The sequence below is a fragment of the Chionomys nivalis genome, chromosome 3, assembly GCF_950005125.1.
Source record: "Chionomys nivalis chromosome 3, mChiNiv1.1, whole genome shotgun sequence".
Taxonomy (NCBI): domain Eukaryota; kingdom Metazoa; phylum Chordata; class Mammalia; order Rodentia; family Cricetidae; genus Chionomys; species Chionomys nivalis.
The window spans coordinates 90,086,711-90,101,982 of record NC_080088.1 but is presented as its reverse complement, the minus strand read 5'-3'; the positions used below and the strand labels follow the sequence as shown (position 1 = coordinate 90,101,982).

At 46.5% G+C, this 15,272-nt stretch overlaps 1 protein-coding gene across 2 annotated transcripts; it reads right to left on the bottom strand.

Annotated features, from left to right (window-relative positions):
• Positions 1 to 390: 390 nt before the first annotated feature.
• On the bottom strand, positions 391 to 14,621 carry Rbak (RB associated KRAB zinc finger). 2 transcript variants are annotated; one of them, XM_057765891.1, is made up of 5 exons: positions 14,401 to 14,621; positions 13,176 to 13,234; positions 4,502 to 4,628; positions 4,048 to 4,143; positions 392 to 3,192 (listed from the first exon to the last, which is right to left on the bottom strand). In XM_057765891.1, the coding sequence occupies exons 2-5, from the start codon at positions 13,188 to 13,190 to the stop codon at positions 1,367 to 1,369; spliced, it is 2,064 nt and encodes a 687-aa protein (XP_057621874.1). In that variant the 5' UTR covers positions 13,191 to 13,234; positions 14,401 to 14,621; the 3' UTR covers positions 392 to 1,366. The 2 variants fall into 2 exon arrangements, with proteins under 2 accessions (XP_057621873.1, XP_057621874.1); XM_057765890.1 differs by lacking the exons at positions 13,176 to 13,234; positions 14,401 to 14,621 and having other exon boundaries at positions 391 to 3,192; positions 4,502 to 5,362.
• Between the last annotated feature and the right edge of the window lie 651 nt (positions 14,622 to 15,272).

The window sequence follows — 15,272 nt, the reverse complement described above, 5'->3', positions numbered from 1 at the left end:
AATAAAAATGATACCATATTTGTATTATGTAACACTCTTTTTAGTGAAATTGTCATGAGCAACTCCAAATTATGTTTGCACATGTGGTGCTTTGAATAGGAGCGGCCCCATAGGCTCATCTGAATCCTGGTCATTGAGGAGTAGCACTTGGTGTGACCTTGTTGGGATGGGTGTGGCCCTGCTGGAGGGAGTGGGTTACTGGGGGTGGGCATGGGGTTGCAAATGCTCAAGCCAGGCCACATCTCTCTGTTCTGGCTGCCTGCTGCAGATGGATTAGAACTCTGAGCTACTACTCCAGCATCGTGTCTGCTTGCATGTCACCATGCTTTCCACCATGACAATAGTGGACTGAACCTCTGAACTGTGAGCATCCCCAATTAAATGTTTTCCTTTATAAGAACTGGATTGGAAGGGTGAAGAGGAGGGAGAGAAGGGAGGGTTGTGATGTAAGATAAATATTTAATTAATAAAAAAATTAAAAGATTTGCTATGATCATGGTGTCTCTTCATAGCAATACAACACTAAGACAGCAAAGTTTATCAAAATAGTATTTTTAAAAAATTGCTCAATTCCAGTTGAAAATTTTTAACAAAATCAGTCTACTGGTAAGCATTCACAAAAAAATTATGTGCTTTCCCATTATATAACAATTTCACCAATAAATCCCATTGTAACACTTGCCATTCTAATGCTCAATATCATGTTTTCAAAATTATTCACAGCCATGGTTGCGAGAGATTGCATAGAATTATTATTAATTTGCATTTCTAAAACATCAGAGATGCCACATATTTGGTCAGCCTTAGGATCAACTCCCAACTTTGTAACTTCCTTTTTATAAGTTTATTCAGAACAGATAACTTCTTGCATATTTTCTATGAACACCTGTTTTTATATCACAAATATGGCTTTTAATAAGTTTCCAAAGTGTGTTACATCAACCTTATTGATGTTTCTTAGCAAGATTCCCTGATTTGTAAATACAATTTAAATCAGAAATAAATATTAAATACTTTGAAAGTTTCACTCCTGTAAATAATATCTAGTGTCCCATGAGTTATATGGTCATGGTTTGTTTCTTGCTGAATATCTACAGATTCTTTTCTGAAAATTCAGGTTAAGATGGATTTTGTACTAGGGCTTCTCACATGGAGCATGGATGCTCTACTCATAAGCCACTGGGGTGCAGCTCTACTTAGAGCATCTATAGCATGCAAAAGGCCCTGTATTCAATCCCCAGCACCACAAATATAAAAATTAGGGGGAAAAATCCATACTCGACTCCCCATTAAACTTCCAATGTTCATTATAACCAAATGTCTGTTTTAAATTGAGGTGTCAGAGATTTTTCCACACCGAGTGCACTTATATCCCCCTTTTATGAATTCTCTGATGGCTATTGAAGGCTGATCTGTGGTGGAACTTCTTCCCACACTCATCACATTCATAAGGCTTCTCTCCCGAGTGAGTCCGGTAATGGACAGTGAGGTAGGACTTCTGAGAGAAGACCTTCCCGCACTCGCTGCACTCGTAGGGCTTCTCTCCCGAGTGGCTTCTGTAGTGCACGGTGAGGTTGGACATCCGAGAGAAGACCTTCCCACACTTGCTGCACTCGTAGGGCTTCTCCCCCGAGTGGATGCGGTGGTGGATGGTGAGGTAGGACTTCTGCGAGAAGAACTTCCCGCACTCACAACACTCATACGGCTTTTCACCCGTGTGCACTCTCTGATGTCTGAAGAGGGATGAATTATGAGAGAAGGTCTTCCCACACTCACCGCACCCGAAGGGCTTCTCTTCGGAATGACCTCTGTAGTGTACGGTGTAGCACGACAAATCAGAGAACGACTTACCACATATATTACAGTCGTACGTCTTCTCTTCTTCCGGAACGGACTGGGGCCCACTGAAGGCGGAGCTTTCAAGGAAGCTCTTCCCACACTCACGGCATTCATAGTGTTTCTGTCCTAAGTCATTCGTGCGATCGGGGAGATACTGCAGTTGGGAGAACTTCCCGCACTCGCTACACTCAAGGACTCTCTCCTCCGAATGCACCTTCCGATGGCGAATGAAAGCTGAGTTCAGATTGAAGGTCTTCCCGCACTCCGCACACTCATACGGTTTCTCTTCTAAATGGCTCCTGTAGTGGATGGTGAGGTACGACACCCGGGAGAAGAACTTCCCGCACTCGCTACACTGGTAGGGCTTCTCCCCCGTGTGCGTTCGCTGGTGTGTAATGAGAGTGGACTTTCGGTAGTAGGATTTCCCACACTCGTTACACTTATACAGCTTCTCTCCGGTGTGTGTTCTCTGATGGTCATTGAGGGCAGACTTTCGGGAGAAGGATTTCCCACACTCGTTGCATGGATAGGGCCTCTCCCCGGAATGGTTCCTCTGGTGTAGAGTGAGGTGCGTCTTCTGGCAGAAGGTTTTCCCACAGTCACTGCATTCATAGGGCTTCTCTCCTGAGTGAGTTCTCAGATGCTGTGTGAGGTGTAACTTCTGACAGAAGGTTTTCCCGCATTCGGTACACTTATAGGGTTTCTCCTCTAAGTGTGACCTCCGATGGACAGTGAGGGTCCCCTTCTGACTGAAGGACTTTCCACACACATTACATGCATACGGTTTCTCTCCTGTGTGAGCTCTCTGATGTATGATGAATTTGGATTTTTTACAGAAGGACTTCCCACACTGTGTACATTCGAAGGGCTTCATTTCCATTTGTGATCTCTGATATGCACTGAAATCTGACATCTGGATGAAGTCTGGTCCAGAATCATCATCCCATTCATAGGGTTTTTCCCCCATATAAGCTCTCTCGTGAGCCATGAAAACAGTTTCGCTGTCTAAGGCTTCCATGCACTCATAATCAAAGGGCTTCTCCACAACGGCGAATTCCTGCAGAATGCTTTCATCATGCTGAGTATCCCCATTTTGATTAAAGTCACCCGCTTTCTCTCTGCATGCTGCCCCACAATCAGCACACTTGTCGGGCTTCTCCGGTGCATACCTTCCATCACTACTAATCAGTGCTGCCACGGGTTCCAGAGTCTGCCCACAAGACACACAACAATATGTTTTATCAAACGCATCCCCCTTCTCTGCTCTTCGGCTGCTGAGATCCTCAGCTTGCCCCATACGTTTGCCTTCGCTTTCTTGGATTTTCTCTACGGTGTCATCTACTTTACTGATTTCTGAAAAGGAGTAAGATTGAACAAATGTTGAATATACAGGCTACAGGAGTGGTACCCAAATGTCATATCTGTGGGCATCTATGAGTAAAATTATTATGAGTATATAGGTCTGTTTTGATTTATAATATGTAATATATATTTGTGTATGTGTCGGGGGGATGATAAGAAGTGGGAAGACAGTAAATTTATATTGAAAACAAGCACTTTACTTTACAAATCAATTTTGAAAGAAAAAAATGAAAATGACCTAAGAATGATGAGCAGAAAACCCAGTTCCCGAAAGGGTGATAGACTTAGATAGAAGTGGAACTCATGGCAAAGGGAAGCAGGGGAAAATAGTTATTGGGCATGTACAAAAAAGAAATGTTCTAATGGCCTATGTTTGGGAGAAACAGATTCTCCTTTATATCACCACACAAGAGCACTGCCATCCCAGACACTTCTGCATTTACACTGTGGCAATTCATCACCACATGGGAGACTGTGCCTTAGACACTTCTGGAATCCTTGCTTTTGTTTTCGCTCGAGTTCTGAGACTACAGACCTGGGCCACCATGCCTAGAGAAGTCTCTGCCTTTCTATCCAGCACGTAAGTCAAAACGTTGTGAAAGCTCCATTTCCCTCCCACGTAAAGAGAGTTCCACAACCAGGGCTCAAACAGCTCGTGACACAAAGAAAATGCTCACTAGTCCAGCTTTTCATTTCCTTTCAAGTCATTTTTTTTTAAACTCTGAATACAAATAAACCCCCATGTTTCTGGATTTCACCTGGTACAAAGCACCAAGTTTCAAAAGCTCCCCCTACAGTATCAACCGGAGTGACCACCTTGTAACATTTCACTTTACTATCACTCACCCACGTGACTCTGCACATGGCAGTCACCTTCCACCATCCACGGTTCTTCTCCCTGCTCCAACTTAATAATCACGTTCGGCTTGGTGACATCACACCCTGTTAACAAGAAAAGGAGAAGGGCTGGGACTACCGGGCAGAAATCACTCCGACACAGGAAGCTGAGACTACCGGGCAGAAATCACTCCGACACAGGAAGCTGTGCCACAAGTTACACCACACCCCTCTCATTTCTTACCATTTTCTGTACAGGGATGCAGCTAAGAGGCAGAGCACTTGCTTAACATATAGGAGCTGGGTTCAATATCCAGAGCCACAAGGGGGCAAAAAGTAGACTCTTTCAATGGAGCAGAAAAGACTGACTTCATGTCTACCCAGAAGGACTAAGGAGCCCTTGTTCCTTTACACTGGAAACAGTCACTGAACTCGCAGCATCTAGAAAGCAGCGGGTGCTCACCCACGGAGACGAGGTTGCTGTAGGTCTCCAGCATCACGTCCCTGTACGTCGTCTTCTCCTCTGAGCCCAGCCGCCGCCACTCCTCCTGGGTGAAGGCCACAGCCACGTCCCTGAAGGACAGTGGGCCCTGCAATGGCACTGTGGTCAGAATTAGGGGATACAGAAAAGGCCAGAGAGAACAAGCTTTTCCTAACCAACCGGTGCAGTGAGCCGCCAACATTCCACACCTCAGCGCCACAGAGCCTGGAAGGGAAACAAACCTTATCGCAAACACGTTGTCTCGGGAAACAAAAGCAAAAGCAAAACTCGAATGTAGCAGTTAACTATCAACCTGACATGATCTAGAACCACCTGTCTAATTAGGCTGGCCCATGAGGGTGTGTCTGTATTACGCTAGCTGCAGTAGGAAGACCTGAAGTAGGAAGATGGGTGGCCTCATTCCTTGGGGCAGAGATCCTGCATTCTATAAGAGTGGACAAAGCCAGCTGAGTGCTAGCAGCAGGCATTAATTCCGTGCTCTTCGCTCTTGACTGCAGATGTAATAAGCGCAGATGCTTAACATTTCTGCTGCCTTGATTTCCCCAGGATCATGGACCACAACCTGGAATCCTGAGCCACACAGGCCCTTCTCCCTCAGGCTGCCTCTCTCAGGGCAGTTTATTACAGCCAGTGAGACGAAGCTGAGCCACCACGACAGTTCAGTTCCCATTTGCAACTGGACTGTGTAAACTGGAGAGGCCAGAAAACGTGGGAGACAACTGGGTTAGTGGAGGCACACACTGGAGGCAGAGGCAGCTGATATCTGAGCTGGAGGCCAGCCTGGTCTGCAGAGCGAGTTCCAGGACAGCCAGGGCCATGCAATGAACCCCTGCCTCGAAAAATAAACAAACAAAAGCTTTCAGCATGTGTGCAGCAGTAAATATGGGAGGAGAGGAAAACTGTCAGGCTCTTCTCTCCTTGCACACGCGCGCTCTGGATATGAAACTCCAGCTGTCAGGTTTGGTGGCGCGGACCTGCACTCACGGAATCATCCTGCCAGCCCCGTGTTTCAGCTCTTTGACTTCTACATATTTCATCTGCATAGCCAACTGCGTCGGCTACGCACACACTGGAGGTTATTTCAAGTTTCACTGCAAACATTTCTTTCTTGCAGTAATACACAACATTGATAATGATAAAGGAGAATCTTACTGGAGTGAGATACACGGGGAAGGGGTTAAGAGAAGGGACAGACCAAGCAGCACCAGCACAGAAGGGCAGGTGGAAAGCAGGCGGAGAGACACCAAGCAGGCACTTTCCTACGACAGCTTTTGACAGCGAGGGCCAGTTTTAGATTAGGAGTAAACCAACCAAACACGATTATCTTCCTGATTCAAAAACCCAAGTCCAGGGCTAGAGAGATGGCTCAGTAGTTAAGAGCGCTTACTGCTCTTGCAGAGGACTGGAGTTCAGTTCCCAGCACCGCGTCTGACAGCTTACATCTGCCTGCTAATACCAGTTCTAGAGAGCTGGCACCTTCTTCTGGCCTGTGAGCTGCTACATGCACATGGTACACGTAAACTCTCTCTCTCACATAAACAAAGAACAATACATACTTAGACATATCTTTAGAAGAAACAGAAAACACATTCCACTCTTCTAAGAGCACTGGAATCCGGGTCCTAACCACAGGGATGTCTCCACGATACCTTTCAGGTACAGAGAAGTGCTCTGGACAAGAGAAGCCAGAGCCATGTGTCATGCAACTTTACATAAGGGCCACTGGTCTGCACTCTCCAGCAGAGCCCTCGTAGAGTCCCAGCATGGGGACCATGGAGGAACTGGCTGCCTCAGAACTCCCTGGACAGCAGTGTGGAATGGCTGCAGGGACAGGGCAGTCGAGTGACTGCTGAATCTGATTCGAAGCCGGTGGCTTTGGCAGTGCTGCCAGAGACAGCAGAGGACACAAGATTTCAGCCCTCCATCATCATATAACCACACATGTACTGTTCTATGTGAGATAAATGATACTCTATCTGCATGGGATCAGGAATACAGATCCAATCAGAAACTGTATCAGATCAAACAGGACATACACCCGACTAGCCACAGTGGACAGGCATTTGGTTTCCCTAAATGAAAACTTTCAGAAACCCGTTTCAGTGTGAATTAATTTGAGCAAATTAATCTCCTTTGTGAACACACCACCACTACAAAATGGCCCAAGGCCCTTTCAATTAGGTGTGATAGTTAACCACAGTGATCACCTTGAGACCCCGAATCACTGCAGAGACAGGCTCTCATCATTCCTATGGGGATCATCCTGATTAGGTTAGCTGAGGCAGGAAGGCCTGCCCACCACGCGTAGCTTCACTCCCTGGCTTAGATCTTGGACTGTACAAATAGACGAAAGTGAGCTGAGCATAGCAACCATGGTTTCCTGCTTTCTGATGGTGGATGCGCCTGCTGCTGACGTCCCTGCTGGATGGACTGTGACCGGAACTGTGAGCATTCTTAAACTGTTTCCATCAGAGCAATTTTTAAAGATATCATTATTTCATATGTATGACTGCTTCCCCTGTATGTATGTACATACGTACGTATGTATATATGTACACATATGCATACCGCCTGTGGCCAGAAGAGGCTACTGGATTGCCTGTAACTGGGGATACACGTGGTGGTGAGCCACCATGGGGTGCTGGGATCAACCCTGGGACCTCTGGGAGAGCAGTCAGTGTTAGCTGCTGAGCCATTGCTCGAGCCGCGTCACAGCAGCAGGAAAGGTGACTAAGCCATTAGTACCCTTTCTACTCACTTCCAGACTCTGCAGCCATCGCCCCGTAAAGAGGTGAGCCAAGCAGGAGGCACTGGAGTCCATCTGCATTGGCTGCTAATAATTTCCCTTTCCGCCTGGCAGTGGTGGCCCCACCTTTAATCCCAGCACTCGGGAGGCAGAGGCAGGCGGATCTCTGAGTTCAAGGCCAGCCTGGTCTACAAGAGCTAGTTCCAGGACAGGCTCCAAAGCTACAGAGAAACCCCGTCTTGGGAAAAAAAGTTCTCTTTCCTTGCCTAGAATGGAGAATCTAGACTCAACTTCCAGTACCTCAAATAAGAAAAACTCTCCCAAAATTTAATCAGAATATTAAGAATAATCAGATAGCTGGGCAGTGGTGGTGCACACCTTTAATCCCAGTACTTGGGAGGCAGAGGCAGGTGGATCTCTGTGAGTTCGAGGCCAGCCTGGTCTACAGGACTAGTTCCAGGAAAGTTGAGGCTACATAAAGAAACCCTATTTGGTAAAACAAAACAAAACCAAAGAACCATCAGCTAAGGAAACTGTATAAACAAAAGGACGGACATCAAAATGAACAACTCAACACTAACAAAACTAAATTCACACACAAAAAAAGAACTTCATTTCTGTCACATGTATGGGTGTTTGGCTGGCGCACATGTCTGCACATCATATGCATGCCTGGTCCCCACAGAGGCCAGACTTTGAACCCAGATCCTCTGGAAGAGCAGCTAGTGCTCTCAACCACTGAGCCTTCTCTTCAGCACAGAGAAATTAAATTTTATCTATTGACTTATATTTAAAAAGCACTGTGTAGGTGCATGTGTGCACACTTAAGCCATGGCACATGTGTGGGGCCAGTGCACAGCTTTGTGAATATGTTCTTTTCCACTTTCTCATGGGTCTGAAGATAAACTCATGTCCCCAGGCTTTTGTGGTGAGCACTTTTATCTGCTGGGCCATCTTGCTGGCCCAACTCCTATTTTCGTTTTCTAATAAATTATGATATTGCTTCCATAAAATCAGAGTGTATGGCTAAACAGGTATTAGAAATGATTTAAACTTGGGAGTCTAAATGGTTGACTTGGTTTCTAAAGCACAAGTGTGGTGCACTACTGTACCCAGCTAAGAAGAAAACCCTGCGCCGCCCCAATGCTCACTGTTACCTTCAGAGGGGCAATTGGGACCAGGAAAATCTATTCCTCTTTGCGGATGATGTGACAATTCAGAGAACTGATAGTAAAACCAACCCCATAAAATAAATGTAAAGTAAAAGGATATAAAATGAACACACAGCCAGGAGTGGCGTGTGCATCTGTAATCCTACACTTGGGAGAGAAGACAGGAGGTCCTTAGTTCAAGGCAAGGCTGGGTTACATAGTAAGATTCCATTCCACAAAACAAGAATAAGCTGGGCAAGATGACACATACCTGTGATCCCGGCTCCTGGGAAGCTGAGGCAGGAAAATCGTGAGTTCAAGGCCACCTAAGATTATTGGGCAGGCTTCTGTTTCAACAAGTGTGTGTGTACGCGTGTGTGCATGCAGGCATGTGTAGAGACCTAACTCAGTGGTAAGAGTACTTGCCTAGCACAGTGTGGCCCTCGGCTCAGCTCCAGTACTAGTGGGAATCACCAGATTACAAATGTAGGCTCCAGGGCTCAGACGTAAGCAGGTGGAGTGTGTGCTTAGCATAGCAGAGGCCCCAAGTTCAATACCCAGAACCAAAGATTTAAAGAGTTTGTTAGGCCCGGGCGGTGGTGGCGCACGCCTTTAATCCCAGCACTTGGGAGGCAGAGGCAGGCGGATCTCTGTGAGTTCGAGACCAGCCTGGTCTACAGAGCTAGTTCCAGGACAGGCTCCAAAACCACAGAGAAACCCTGTCTTGAAAAACCCAAAAAAAAAAAAAAAGAGTTTGTTACTGGCTACGAATAAAAAGAAGTAAAATAAGAAACGTCTTGTTTGCATCTCTGCAGCTGTGACCAACACTGAGCAAAAGCAACTTGAAGGTGAACGGGTTCATTTGGCTTCGGGGTTATAGACCGTTGTCAAGAGCAACCAAGGCAACACCTCAGGGCAGGAATCCAAAGGTGGGAACTGACGCAGAGGCCATGTGGGAATGCTGCTTACCAGCTCCAAAACTGAGCAAATGACAGTTTTCCCTGAAAGTTTGCTGGCTCTGGTATTCCACTGTGGTGACGCAAGGCTGTAAGAGCAGGAGATAACTGAACAAGAATAAAGCCACCCCCAAGCCTTTGCCAGCACAGAATGAACACCCACAAATTCAGTAATCTAAATGTAAAAACAAGTGAAGCCAAATAGGAAAAAATAAAGGGATTGTCTTTGTAACCTTCTAAAAATGACTCCAAATGTAGAACTGAGGACTTCCGCTTTCAGCAGTGACAGGTGACTGCAGCAGGCTGTACCCTCCAATGCGCACGTGCCCACAAACGTGCAGTGTTCTGCTGTGTCCCATGACTGGGAGGGAGCAGTGGAAGCTGCGCCTCTGTCTCTTTCTCCACAGTTCTGTCAGGAACTGTACCACGCCAATGCCTAGGATTGTTAAGTCTGTCTGCAATTCTTGGATTGAGACTCAATGTTGTGGAATATTTAACTGTGTGAAGGTGTGCTACGTTTGTTTATGTTGTGGAATATTTAACTGTGTGAAGGTGTGCTACGTTTGTTTATGTTGTGGAATATTTAACTGTGTGAAGGTGTGCTACGTTTGTTTATGTTGTGGAATATTTAACTGTGTGAAGGTGTGCTACATTTGTTTATGTTGTGGAATATTTAACTGTGTGAAGGTGTGTTACGTTTGTTCCTGCTGCATTTGTTTAATGATGTTAAGGATGTGATACATTTGTTTATGTTGCATTTGTTTAATTATGAAAAGATGCATTGCTGTTTTGCCTTGCCTGCCTAAGGTACCTGATTGGTTAATCAACAGCCGAACAGCCAACAGCTAGGCAGAGGAGGGATAGCAAGACAGGCAGGCAGAGAGAATAAGTAGGAAGAGAAATCTAGCCCCACTAAGAGAGGAGGAGAGAATGAGGGAGGGAAAGAGGGAGACATGATGGACCAGTCAGGCAGCTGCCAGCCAACAAACACAGGGCAGGACGTACAGAAAGAAAGGTAAAAAAGCCCTGAGGCAAAACGTAGATAGAGAGAAACAGATTCAAATAAGAGCTAAGATGAGGCTGAGCATTTACAACAGATATTAAGTCTGTGTCGTGATTTGGGAGCTGGTTGGTGGCTCAAAAGAAAAGACCTGATACAACTCTATGATGTATGAGAGTCTAGGATTCCATGTATGAGAGTCTATGTATAATACTATGGTTTTATATATGACTCTATAACTCTCTATATAAGACCCTGATTCTATGTATGACTCTATAATTCTATGGATGAGACTCTCCCAGTTGGATCCCCTAAAAAAAGGCCAAACAAAATCCTCAAGCGTTTGTATGTTCTCTAGATTCAGTAATCACTTTGTCGTTATGAAGTGGTTTTATTACATCCGGTACTATTATTTTAGCAGCCATCCTGTTCTCTTGAGTAATGCTGGCAGGGTAGGCTAGTGAGATGGCTCAGTGGGTAAAAGCACTCACCACACAGCCTGATGATCTGGGGTCCATCCCCAGAATCCATGTGGAGACAGAGGACTGACTTCCACACTACGGAAGTGCTACATATTGCCCCATCACATATATGTAGGCACATACGAAATATTTAAAAAGTTGTTTTGTTAAAAAGAATGGGTTACCTTAGAGCAAAAGGAATTCAAGATTTCTTTGTATCATTCTTTTGTTTCTTTGCAACCTTTCTTTTGTTTAAAAAAATTATTATGTATATGGTGTTCTGCATGCATGGGTGCCTGTAGGTCAGAAGAGGGAGCCAGATCTCATTATAGATGCTTGTGGGCCACCATGGGGTTGCTGGACATTGAACTTAGGACCTCTGGGAGAGCAGCCAGCCATCTGGCTGAACCACTAAGCCATCTCTCTAGCCCCTCTTTGCAACTTTTCTATGAATCTGAAATTACTTCAAAATAAAATGTTGAATAAAAAACAGATGCTATCAAATATTTAAGAAGTGTTTCCCAAGAACTCAAAAAATACCTTAAAGGAATTATCTTGTCTCCAAACTCAAGATCTGACTATCAAGGTTGCTCACCATCAACGTGCTGAGACATTTGAAACATTTCAAAGCACGAAGCACGCTGCTCAGACGCCCACCCAGTAGTTCTAATCTGTCGTCCCACAGGAGCTACGCAGCCAAAATGGCGAGTTCATGTCCACAACAGTATTCAGTGAACAAACGAGGAGGAAATGGTACAAAGAATGAGCTACCACTCAGCCTACGACCTTTGCAGACGGTGACAACAGCCATCACCGCACAACCGCTAAGCTCACAACAGCAGAGACAGGAACATCACAGAGCTTTCTAGAAGGAAACTTACAAATGCCTTGTACAACAGTTTTGATGTCAGTGCTGTCAATGTGATAGGGCACCTGGGAGATGGGCCTATGGAGGCTGTCTTGATTACACAGTGGCGCTGGAAGACCCTACTGCTGTGGATGTCACTGTGCCCAGCTGGGATGCTGGCCTGCCGACACAAAGGGAGGTGTTCAGCACCATGCTGTCCCTTTTCCTCCCTGACTTCAGACAAGACATTAATATCGGCCCCTCCCCGCCAGACGGACTGTATTCCAGAACCGTGAACCCAAATGAAACCTTTCTCCCTTAAGTGGCTTTTGTCAAGGTAATTTTCAACATGCAGATAGAAAAGTAATGGACAAGGTGGTGCACAATTGTGATCCCAGTCCTTAGATGTGGAGGCAGGAGGATTAGGAGTTCACCAGGATCAAGGTCATTCTCAGGCTACAATAGCACTCAGGAGGCCAGCCTGAGCTACATGAGGCCAGCCTGAGCTACACGAGGCCAGCCTGAGCTACGTGAGGCCCTGGATCAAAACAACAACAACAACAAAAATGAACGGACACACTCGGACTAATCTTTCTGAGCAAAGAACCAATCTCATAGGGCAAACAAGGAATTTTTCCAACTACTTTATTTATTTTTTAAAATATTTATTTATTTATTATGTATACAATATTCTGTCTGTGTGTATGCCTACAGGCCAGAAGAGGGCACCAGACCTCGTTACAGATGGTTGTGAGCCAACATGTGGTTGCCGGGAATTGAACTCGGGACCTTTGGAAGAGCAGGCAGTGCTCTTAACCACTGAGCCATCTCTCCAGCCCTTCCAACTACTTTAAAGGTAAAGACAATGGCAACAAATCCCAAACTGTGAAACAACAAATGGACCATCCCGTTTTTGGGGGGAGGAGGCAGAAAAAAAACCCTAGAACCACAAGAGGCATTTTAAAAGAACCATTATTCAAAGAGTTTCCTCAAACTCCTACAACTAGAAAGGAAAGATGGAAATGGATCACACTGGCCCGTCACATACGGTCCCTGGAAAAATGTCCTGCAACAAGTTCATGGGCAGCGGGGTCTCTGCTTACACAGGACTCCAAGGTTGTTATTACGAATGTCATTAAAGATCACACCAACCTGAATAAAGAAAACTTGCCAAGTCCTAGGAAATTTTTACTACCCATAAGCAACCAAAAGTGGCGTCTCCCAAGAGGACTTGCAGGAGGTGATGGAAAGGACGTGGTCCTTCTTTCTCTCACCGTGCCAAGTCATTCCACTAGCCTACAATCATCACACTGCCTACACACCAGGCATGGCAACCCCGCCGCTCAGGCTACGTTTTATATTGTAATCGCCTTCATAGTCTTCCACCTCCACGCCACTTTAGAGAAGAGTCCTTTGTCAGTCTCCCAGATACGTCACAAAGGAGAAAAGGCTCTTTACAAACGGAAAAACTCACCCTCGGTCGGCTCATTTTCTGCTGCTCTTGGGGAAGCACAGACGCTGCTGACGGCAGGCCTAGGGGAGGAAAAGGAAATCGGGTGTTAACTGGTCTACACAGGGACACATCTCCTGCCTGGGAACTGCCAAATGAAGTCACAATCTACAAACATTCTGAAGGGGTAAATGGGTGACAGGAGGAACCAGTAACTCCAACAGGTAGCAGTGGATGGGCTACACTTTCTTTCTTCAAGGCAGGGTTTCTCTGTGTAGCCCTGGCTGTCCTGGAACTCAATCTGTAGACCAGGGTGGCCTCGAACTCAGAGACTCGCTTGCCTCTGCCTCCCAAGTCCTGGAATTAAAGGTTTGTGCCATCATCACCCAGCTGGGCTACACAATGAACTCAAAACTGCTTCTTTTTTCAGACCCTGGGCATTAGATGTAAAGGTGCAAAAAGTTTATTTTTCATTTTTCCTGTTTCCTATTTCTATTTCCTGTTCAAATTGGTGAAACTATGTCATGTGAATGAAGAATTTTGAGCTCTGTACACTTGGAATTAATGTTCCATGAGGTGACATACATGTACTCCCAGTTCTCTGGAGTACTGGAGGCTGAGATGGGAGGATCACCGAGTGCCAGAACAACCTGGGTAACACAGGGAGATCACGTTTCAAAAACAAAAACGTAAAAAGGAAAAGTGGTCCAGATGGGCAGACGTCGTATAAACGTAATAAAGTGCGGTTTCTTTCCAAACTATCCAACTAAACTTGGTTACTGCTGCCCATTTTAAAAAGGAATACGAGAGAAACTGGAAAACAATGGCACGCTTATCCACAAACCCTTGCACGACCTTGGTTAAGTCACACACCATCGCACTGATTCCTCCACGAGCTGAAGCAAAAGCAGACTTCCTGCACTAGACCATTATGATGCTACAAGGGTAGACAAAGTGCTACAAAGGTAGGAACCAGCGGACGGAGCACTGGTGCTGATGGGCGCTGAGTGACACCGTGGGAATCTGGAACCGCTGACTCTTCCAGTGCCTGCACATCTCGTCCTCGGACCGTCCATGCACCCCAAAGCCGTGCAGCTGCTTCGCTGTCAGCCCGACCATTGCGTCCCTCCTGGGCTCCGCACAGGACAGCGGGGAGCCCAGGTTGACGCAGATCGGTAGGACCTCGGCGAGCGACCGGCCAGGCCCAGCCTCCCTCTCGCGGCCCCCAAACTGCGCCCACGGGCCTCACCGAGCCGACGGTCCCGCCGCCCCTGTCCTCGGCCTCCGCGCCGCGCTCCCGCTGGGCCCTCCGGCTGCAGACCGGAAAACTCCGGCCTCGGCCCTCACAGGATCTGCGACTCCAAGTTAGCGAAAGCAAAAGCTGCAGGAGGGAAGGGAGCTTCGACCCAGGACCTGCAGGAAATCAGGGCGGCGCGGAGGCCGTGCACATGCACGAGCACGCGCATAGGTTGAGACGCGCGCATGAGCAGCATCTTACCGGAAGCCCGAGTTCGCTAGGAGTAGAGCAGAAACTCTATCTCCCAGAAGTCTTCGCGCATCTAGGGACCATCGCGCAAGAATATACCTCCTCCCAGCCGCTTGAAGATGGCGCTCTGAGAGCAATGGCCGCCCCCATGCCTGCTCTCACCTTCGTGTTTGTCCTCACTCCCTTTGAGGCAGGAGAAACGACCTGCGGGTTTAAGACTCAAATCTTTTCCAGGCCTGGGACTCTTGAAATAGAAGGAAGAAGATTCTGACGTAAGGAAAAGGAAGCTGTGTATCATTCTCAATTAACCAAACTTTCTTGAAATACTAGGCACAAGAAATGCCCAGCAATGCTGTACAAAGAAGGAAGAGAAAACACAACTGGTGGGTTTTCTAGATCGCACGACTAATGCATAAAACGCTACAAACAGAACCAGAAAAGAACACGTGGAAAGAACAAAACAGTAATGCGGTATCTGGGGTCAGGCAATGATGACAAGTTCCCAAAAATGGTGAAAGTGTCACAGCTCAGAAGGAAAGGGATCCTGGCGATCAGGAGCCAGGAATATTGAGGGTTACAGCTCAGGTGGAAGAGTGCTCTGGCAATCGGGAGTCAGGGAACAGCACAGACCACAG